The 10,305-nt window shown below is 39.6% G+C and overlaps 1 protein-coding gene across 1 annotated transcript in view; it reads right to left on the bottom strand.

Moving 5' to 3' along the window:
• Positions 1-920: 920 nt before the first annotated feature.
• The window catches only part of abcb9 (ATP-binding cassette, sub-family B (MDR/TAP), member 9), a 19,906-nt gene continuing 10,521 nt past the window's right edge, over positions 921-10,305 (bottom strand). Inside the window, exons 5-11 of the mRNA XM_084946550.1 lie at positions 9,729-9,926; positions 9,500-9,628; positions 9,227-9,415; positions 8,872-9,045; positions 3,167-3,326; positions 2,545-2,681; positions 921-2,423 (exon numbers count right to left, since the gene is read on the bottom strand). Of these exons, the coding sequence (XP_084802676.1) occupies positions 2,103-2,423; positions 2,545-2,681; positions 3,167-3,326; positions 8,872-9,045; positions 9,227-9,415; positions 9,500-9,628; positions 9,729-9,926 (1,308 nt within the window). The 3' untranslated portion in view covers positions 921-2,102. The remainder of the gene's footprint in view (positions 2,424-2,544; positions 2,682-3,166; positions 3,327-8,871; positions 9,046-9,226; positions 9,416-9,499; positions 9,629-9,728; positions 9,927-10,305) is intronic.

The following is a 10,305-nucleotide window of genomic DNA, read 5'->3' as shown; positions in this document are numbered from 1 at the left end:
CTGCGCCCATTTGTTAAAAAGCCATGTTGCTGTAATACATAAGGAATGTGTTTTGGCAGTATCTTAATGAAATAAAAAAATTTCATAAATAAAACAAAAAATAAAAAACCTATTTAGAATTATATGATTCCTCTTGTTTTTAGTACTGAGGATGCAATCTCTACCATTTACACACACACACACACACACACACACACAAAATGTTGGTACTGAAATCCTCAAACTCTTTTAACTTTGCGTTGAGCAACAGTATTCTTAAATAGCAAACTATCTGCCCACAGTTCTCTTTTACTAAGCAGGGAGGAAGATTTGAAATGCTCCGTTTATATCAGACCAAGCTACTGAACCTTTGTAAGTTAATCTACTTAGTTTAATGTACATTGGCCATTTTAAGCTTTACACATACTTGTAGAAATTTTTTTTGTACAATTTTAAATGAAAGGCTTTGATGATTTGCAAATCATTCATCTTTAAAAAAGAAAAAAGAAATTAGGTTTTAATCAGGAAATATGTGTTTAACACAGTTTTTATAGAGAGAGTTTTATTGCTAATGACTAAAAGATTCTCAAGTAGTCTTTATTTAAAATGCGTGACCGTGACAACAACACTAGATGGCGCTAGTGTAAAAGCAAAGAGGTGGCCTGAGCCCAGTGGATGACGGTTTGTGGCCAGGGCTAAATGACAATTGTTTTCATAATCGTAGTATAGTGTAAAATATCCATCATAGATTCCTGAAGCCTTCTTATTTTGATGGAACAACGTAGAAGAAACAGCAAATTGGCAATTGTATAGACTTTATGGTTAATAGTCAATTTTTGCTATAACATTTGCATATTGGTTAGTTACTAAAGTTTCAGTCATTTTCAGTCTATAAATAAATGTTATTTCAGTTGTAGTCACTGTCATTGAAGCAACATAAATATAATTCAGAATTTTATTTGGGATGTTTTACCAGTATTACAACAGACACAGCGTAGATGAGACTGTAAGATTAATATTTCATGATCCATTATTGCCATTTAAAAAGGGGATTTTACCATCATATACAGAATATATTCACTTGCCATATATACATACATATATAACATGTCTGCAAAAATAAAGGAATATTTTATTTAGCTACATTTACTTTTCATTGTCAGTGTTAAATACAATTGCAGTATGTTTCTGTAGTGCTATTCATTTTCAATCATATAATATTCTTATTGCACACTATTCCACAGACAAAGGCACCTGTCTTTTCCTTTTACTAATAATACCACCTACTCCACGCAGTAAAAACAAGCCAGCATCTCCATGCCTGCTCCAGCGTAAACAATACAACAGCAGAACTAAATCCTGAGGAAGTTTCAACAAAATAATAATTATTGCTGGAGTGCAATACAGAGGTAAACAAAAACACAAAATACAACCACGCCTCTCTTGTAGCACATCAACAGAAACACATTTTCCTTAAAGCTAATATAATATCCAAACAGGCTATTCATTCAAGTTTTATTTGTCCCCACCCTGTTTTATATGTTTGGAAACACATAGGTCAATAATTTGTTGGAGACATACAATTTGTCATTTTTTTGTCCCTGTAGCTGTACAAGAACTTTCATGGCCAGCTGAGGCCCATTCCCTTGCTATTTCATTACCAATGACACCAACATAATATCTGAAATTGATTTAAAGTGCTGAATGTGTATTTTATAGCTTTTCACTGTAATTTTAAATATGAACCCAAAGAGAGGTCAGTGCAAGTGAGGGAGGCCATCATTAGGCTGCAAAACCTGAACTAACCTAAAACAAGACAGCAAAACAATTGAAGTGCATGATGACAGAATTCTTTCTTTCGTTTAAAAACATTTAAAACAATGCCCATAATGCAACCGTTAATCTGTTAATAGCAAAGTTTTGCCAATGAAACCCCCTGAATTAAAGCTAAAAGTCTGCACATCAGTCTCATATTGATGAATTTAAAATCCACTGTGGTAGTGTGCAGGTGAAACACTACAAAACTTGTGTCTTTGTCCAACAGATTACAAACCCAAATGCAGATTTAAGTATTTTTAACTTAATTACATTCCAGTGCCACATCTACACACTGCAGGTCGTTCTCAGTAACGCACACTACACTCAGACTCGCTCAGGCTGCCGCTGCTGCTTCGTCCTCTCCACTGCTGTCCTCCACCTGACTTCCAGCTGGCGTTTTGTGGCGAGTGTAGGTCCTCCTCCCCGGTCTCGATGCCCAGGACCTGCCGCTGAACCAGCTTAGAGTAGAGTCCGCCGCTGGCCATCAGCTCACTGTGAGATCCCTGTTCTGCCACGTGGCCCCTGTCAATTACAATAATGTTGTCTGCCTTCTCCACTGTGCTGAGCCGATGGGCGATCACCAACACGGTGTGGTCCCGTAGGACATTGTTCAAAGCCTGTTGAACCTGTAGTGAATTCAGCAAATACATCAACACCTCTATATTATTCCATAATGCAAATATGCTGCATGTCTGCTTGGTAACAGCTGCTGTACTGAAGCTCTCCTCTGGCTTTGATAACACTTACAATGTGTTCACTTTCTGCATCCAGAGCGCTAGTGGCTTCATCCAGGACAAGAACACGAGGGTTGCGGATGAGAGCTCTTGCAATGGCAACCCTTTGTTTCTGTCCCCCTGACAACTGTGTGCCCTTCTCGCCAACACCTCAAGAAAACAGTAAGGTAAAAGTCAGTCAAATACATAATTTCATCTTATGAAACACATCTCCATTTCTTTATTAAAGAACATAGCTCTATTTTTTGTATGGCTGTGATATTTGTGCATTTAAATCTGAGCACTGTGTTAGTTTTAAGCAGACCCTAGAGTCAGGCTCAGCTGGCAAGCCTGGCAAATCAGCTGATCTCAGTGTCAGCCATACTATCTCATGGTCACTTCTTACTTTTCCACACATCCTATTGGCAGATCTCAAATGGTGCATGCTACTTAAGCTGTATCAGCCAACCTATAGTTTCTGATGCCTCTGCAAGCAGCTTTGCAATGTACAGTAAAGCTCTGTATAGTAAAACAAATCTGCCAGGGACCGATGTTAAATGTGACTTTTCCTCTTGAGGTCCCAGCTTAACAAGCATGTCCATTACACATAGAGCACATAAAAAGCTGATTTACAAATGAACAGATTTAATGATTACTTGTTTCATAGCCTTTAGGGAGAGTGGTAATAAAATCATGAGCATTAGCCTTGGTGGCAGCCTGCAGCACTGCCTCCCTGGGGACATCAGTCAGGCCATAGGTAATGTTCTCCTCAACTGTGCGGGCAAACAGCACAGGCTCTTGACCTACAAGAGCCACCTGCAGACACACAATAAAGAATAGAAATTACTTTATGCTGAAGACTAACATATGGGCTCAAAATGTGGTCATAAATATTTTGTACTTGTAAAAAAGATTTGTATGTGTAAAAAAGATTTGTGTGTGCGTAAAAAAGATTTGTATGTGTAAAAAAGATTTGTGTGTGCGTAAAAAAGATTTGTGTGTGGACTTAGAAAAAATACCCCTGCAAGTTACAAGTACGAATTTTGACCCTATTTTTCTTCCTTTCATCTGATTGGTCAATGTCATGTCAATCACAAATGTAACAATCCAATCAGAGAACAGATGGGTTTGGCTGTTGGAGGGGCGCTTTTTTTGAACTGCAGGTCTTTGAAGGGAATAAATGCCCTTTTACATGCCAACCCAGCGTTTTCCTTCATCACCACGAAGGAAAACAGTCTGTGGTCGTCCGAGTTTGGTGATTTTTGTGTCACAGGTCTACGTGTTTAATATAGGGACTTCCACAGCCTTTTCAACAGCGCTGCGGACCGCGGGGTGGGGGCGGGCAGTGTTTTGGAAATGACAGTCTTCATTACAAAGCTTTCTTCGTTATGAATTAGCATACATGTTTTTATTGAACATTTGAAGAACCAGCAAAAAAAACAGAAACTCTTGTAGAGGACATAAAGTCAGAGATAGAAAAGACAAGGAGCAGGTGCATCTAGTACAGGTAGAGCTGCTGCAAAAACCCACAGAGCCCAGCAGCCAGCGCAACAAATTCTGGATCCTTTGCTTTTAGTTAGCAGTTAGCATTAGCAGCACATCCTGCGTCCGATGTGAAAGGCTGTACCCTCCATGGAGAAGGAGGCTAGAGAGCAAGATCAAAGCAGCACGGAGGGAGGTTAGCCAACTAACGGAGTTGCAGAAAGGTGCGGCAAAGAAGGTGCATAAGAAATACAGCAAACTGTCCAAGGCCTGAGGCCTTGGAAACTGCCAAGCAAAGACTCACAGCCTTGGCCAGCCACTTGAGGAGGTACACCAGAGAGATAGAAGGCAGGAGAATAAACCAGCTGTTCTCCACAGAACCAGCAAAGGTGTACTCTCAGTGGCAAGGGAACAATAAGAGAACAGCACCACCAAGGCTGGAGACGGAGCAATACTGGAAGAGCATATGGGAGAAGGACGCAACCCATAACGGCAATGCTCAGTGGCTAGTGGATCTGAGGGCAGACAATAGCGACCTCCCTGAACAGGGACCAGTAACCATCACAGTGGCAGATATCCAAGAAAGGGTCTCCAGTATGAAGAGTTGGACAGCACCAGGGCCCGACATGGTTCACGCCTACTGGCTGAAGAAGCTGACTGCACTCCACGAGCGTCTGGCAGCACAAATGAACCAGCTGCTAGTTAACGAGAGACACCCGGAATGGCTAACCGAAGGTCGAACGGTCCTGATCCCCAAGGACCCCAAGAAGGGACCGGTCCCATCCAACTACCGACCAATAACCTGCCTCAGTACTACATGGAAGCTCCTGTCAGGCATCATATCGGCTAAGATGAACAGGCACATGGGTCAATACATGAGTGGGGCACAGAAAGGGATTGGCAAGAATACCAGAGGTGCAAAACACCAGCTACTGGTAGACAGAACAGTCAGCCGAGACTGCAAGACCAGACTGACCAACCTGTGCACTGCCTGGATTGATTACAAGAAGGCCTATGACTCAATGCCCCACAGCTGGATCCTGGAATGCTTAGAATTGTACAAGATCAACAGGACCCTAAGAGCCTTCATCAGGAACTCAATGGGGATGTGGCGTACAACACTAGAGGCCAACTCCAAGCCCATAGCACAAGTCACCATCAAGTGCGGGATCTACCAAGGAGATGCTCTGTCCCCACTGCTGTTCTGCATAGGCCTGAACCCCCTCAGTGAGATCATTAACAAGACTGGCTACGGATACCGACTACGGAACGGAGCAGTTGTCAGCCACCTCCTGTACATGGATGACATCAAGCTGTATGCCAAGAGTGAACGAGACATCGATTCACTGATCCACACTACCAGGCTATACAGCAATGACATTGGAATGTCGTTCGGACTGGAGAAGTGTAGTCGAATGGTAACGAAGAGAGGGAAGGTAGTCAGAACTGAGGGGATTGAACTACCAGAAGGCAACATTGCAGACATAGAGGACAGTTACAAGTACCTGGGGATCCCGCAGGCGAATGGGAACCATGAAGAGGCCGCTAGAAAGGCTGCAACGACCAAGTACCTGCAGAGGGTCAGGCAAGTCCTGAGGAGTCAGCTGAACGGTAAGAACAAGATCCGGGCCATCAACACTTACGCCCTGCCCGTGATCAGGTACCCTGCGTGTGTGTATATATACACACACATATATACACATATACACATACACACACACATATATACACATATACACATATATATACACATACATATATACACATACATATATACATATATATATATATATATATATATATATATATATATATATATATACATACACATACACATATATATATATATATATATATATATATATATACATACATACATACATACATACACATACACATATATATATATATATATATATATATATACATACATACATACATACACACACATATATATATATATACATACATACATACATACACACACATATATATATATATACATACATACATACATACATACACACACATATATATATATATACATACATACATACATACACACACATATATATACATATATATATACACATATACATATATATATATATACATATACATATATATATATATACATATACATATATATATATATACATATACATATATATATATATACACACATATATATATACACATATATATACATATACACATATATATATATACACACATATATACACACATATATATATACACATATATATACATATACACATATATATATATACACACATATATACACACATATATATATATATACACACATATACATATATATACACACATATACATATATATATATATATACACACATATACATATATACACACATATACATATATATATATATACACACACATATACATATACATATATATACATATACATATATACATATACATATTAGTGCTGTCAAAATTAACACATTAACGCAAATTAATCCGCCATCAAGGTCAACACGATTAAAATTTTTTAACACAATTAAGCATCTGGAGTGCAGAATGAGTCAAAATCCCTGAAATGTTTCTGTCAACGCATTTCAGGCAGTTTGTCCAAGTAGAGTTACCTTCGCACATGCGCAAATGGGCAGTTGATCTGGTAGTGACGGGCAGCTGAACCAATCAACTCAATATGGAAGATGATAAACACACATTGGCCCTCTCGATGGGAAATTTGAGTATTAAAAAAATAACAAGACGGAACAGTCGACAGACATTAAGTATTATGCACATTGTGCAAGAAGGAATTTTCTTTTCACCGAAGCACTTCCAGCTTAAAATCACATTGATGCGAAGAATACTTTAGCCGGGCGTGCTGCTAGGACTGTGGCTAACGCGTCACCCAGCTTGCGACAAACCACTCACGGAGCATCCGGGACTCAGGAAGTCTACCTCGGACATACTGACTGACACAATTGCCAAGTGGATTGCAACAAATTGCAGACCTGTTAATGTCGTTGAGAAAATGCACTTTACATAGTTTTGGTTCCTCGTTTCAAGGACTTGAAGTGCCTCCCCAAGAGTGACAGAGAGAGAGGATAAATGTTTACAGAGGCTTTTGTTAACATGAATGTTCAAGATGTTCAATAAAAATGTTAAGTGTGTATATTTTCCCCCTTTTTTCTGTTTGCTCATGCAAAATGAAATGCGATACATATATAGTATAAAAATAAATGATATTTAATTGTGATTAATCAAAATTAATCCACAGTAACCCAGTGATAAATCTGATAAAAAAAAATTTAATTGTTTGACAGCACTAATATATATTATATCTATTACCTATTATTAAAAAAGTTTTTAAAAAAGTTGTATTTCACAGGAGAGCTCCTGTGCTAAAAGACTGAAGAAAACTATTCAAATTCTCTTTGAATTTAAGCACACATTCTTTGTGTTTATTCTCCATTTACATCATTATATTGCATAAATGTCAGTCACAAGCTTAAATATAAAGTTGAAAAAGTGTAATTGTAGCCAGGCTATTGATCAAGTAATTGCGATTAATGACAGAAAATTGTGAGATTAATTAGTTAATTTTTTTAATCTATTGACAGCACTAATATATATATATTAGGGGTGCAACGATACACAAAATTCACGGTTCGGTTCAGTTCCATACTTTGGTGTCACGGTTTGATATTTTTTCGATACAAAAAAATGTTCATGCTTTTTTAATTTGTCATTTATTAAAATTATAAATATATATTTTAACTCAAAAGTACAGTTTTTAAATGTAATGTTGCTGAAACAACAAAGTAAGAAAAAAATAAATCTATCTGATCGAGAAATCACTCATCTTTGGAAAAGAGAGTTTATTACAGAGAAATTGCTCTTTCCAAAATAAAAGCTATACTATATGCTTCTTCTGGGGTATATTCTCAGCAGCATATTAAACATATCAGGTCCCCATAAGGAGAATCATGTGCTAACGGCTGTCTAAATGACTCCGGTAAAGTTTGTAGCATGCGTGCTTGTTGTTTTTGTCTGCTTCCACTTGTCTTTGCACTAGGATGATGTCGGAGTAAATGTGCAGTCATATTCGTTGTGTTCCCACTAGTGCTGTCAGCGTTAATCTCGTTGAAATGACGTTAACGCCACAACACGGCAAATCTCCGTTAACGAGCTACTGCGGATCGCCCCGTGCGTGGGGCTGGACGGCCAACACGTTAACGAGCTAACTGCGCTAACACACTAGTTCCCACCCATGTAATTGAGCATTGCGTGGCACGTCCAACATACTGTTTTACTTTAGTCCATGACTCGCTTACCTTCAGGGTCATACATCACATGAAAACCAAAATAGTTCCAAACGCCACATCTGGTGGGGGAGGTTCAATTTGCCATGTTGCAAGGAGAGCTTAACGTCTGTCTCGCTAGCTTGCCCTGCGCTCAGTGAATCTGCGTTCGACTACTCCGCCTAGGCTGCACTGTCGAGCGCAGATCCACTGAGCGCTCAACACAGACAGCATCGTCAGAAGAAAAGTTGATAAAATAAATAAAAAAATTTGTATTGTTCGATACATATGCATACCAAACCGAAAGCACTGTATCGAACGGTTCAATATCGATACGAGTATCGTTGCACCCCTAATATATATATATATATATATATATATATATATATGTGTGTGTGTGTGTGTGTGTGTGTGTGTGTGTATGTATATATATATATGTATGTGTGTGTGTGTGTGTGTGTGTGTGTCTATATATATATATATATATATATATATATATATATATATATATATATATACATACATACATATATATAAATAATACAAAGATTACACATAAAAATGTCTTATACACTGACTAACCTTGGAGTGGAGGTAGTCATGCTGAAAGCTTTGAACAGGCTTTCCATCCAGCAGCACCTGGCCTTGCTGAGGAAGGTAGAAATTTTCCAGAAGACTCACACAGGAGCTCTTCCCACTGCCTGAAGGTCCCACAAGGGCAGTCACTTCTCCGGGACGCAGGAGGAATGACACCCCCTGCAAAAAGACCCATTTCAAACTAAGCAGACATAATGTCAACCGTATCCTAACTTCACCCTCATTTAGTTGGTTATATTGTTGCAATCTTCCAGTAAACTGCCCTCATCTCTACCACCATGAGTCAAACAGACCACTTGTGAATAATTTCTTCAGGTGTTCAGGATCCCTGAGGACAAACCTTGAGAATATCAGTTTCAGGGCGTGTCGGGTAGGCAAACGTGACGTCTTTAAATTCAACCAGACCGGCGCATGTCTCCGGAGCCTCTGTGCCATCAGAGGGGTGTTCGGGTTTCCTATCCAGATACTCAAAAACCTTCTCAGCAGCTCCAACGCCTTGCATGAGGCCCGTGTACACTGATGCAATGCTCTGCAAAGTGAAGACAACATGAATTCATTGTCATGTCTTCAGAACAGAAAACAAACGACCTGTGGAGAATGATAGATGAAATACCTCAAGACATTCGCCGAGCTCTAGCATGTATATGAAAAAAGATATCAAGGCACCGCTACTCATCTGATTAGTAATCACAAGGTGGCCTCCATAGTAGAGGATAGCCAGCTCGAGAGCAAGCTCTGAGATCTGGAAAACACACAAAAAATCCCTTGCTGTAAGGTTAAAACAGAGACCACTAAATAAACCATGCAGATGAATTATGTAAAGGGTAACTGCAGATACCTACACAACTGGACCACATGTAGCAAGCGTAGGCCAGGGCTTGTTTTTTGTTGAGCTGGAACATGACTAAGAGTTTGGCGTAATAGGAATCGGCCTCTCCATTCTCGTTGGCAAAGCTCCGCACCGTCCTCATGGCTGAGATGGTTTCTTCTGCAACTTTATTGGCCTCTGCGAGGGTTGTTTGCACCCTTTTGGTCAGATTCTGGAAAGAACAGAAGAAAATATAAAAGTTATCTAATCGTAAATAGTAGAGAGCCTGATTGGGAATAGTGTCAGGGATTCTTTTGTAGCAGTGGTGTGGTCTCTAGCCCGCCTGACCAGGAGGAGTCGAACATTAACTCAGCTCTTCCAGGGCACCCTGCAGACTCGGCTGCTGGCAACAGCAAGGGAGTGGGGCCGCCGCTGGGATGACGTGAACGCCAAACAGGAGTCCATCACAGGTCGACTGCAGGTATGCGAGTAAGACCTTCTGAGGAGGGTTTCACTTTTCTCTCTTCTTTATAATTGACCCTTGTTTTCTCTCTCTCAGCTCCTTGTCTCAGAGTGGGAGGGATTTGAAGCACAAAGGGAGGTTTGGTTGG

Source organism: Perissodus microlepis, chromosome 12 (genome assembly GCF_051167445.1).
Source record: "Perissodus microlepis isolate ML-2025 ecotype Zambia chromosome 12, ASM5116744v1, whole genome shotgun sequence".
NCBI lineage: Eukaryota > Metazoa > Chordata > Actinopteri > Cichliformes > Cichlidae > Perissodus > Perissodus microlepis.
Note: the sequence above shows the minus strand (reverse complement) of the source record. Positions and strands in the feature narration are given on the sequence as shown.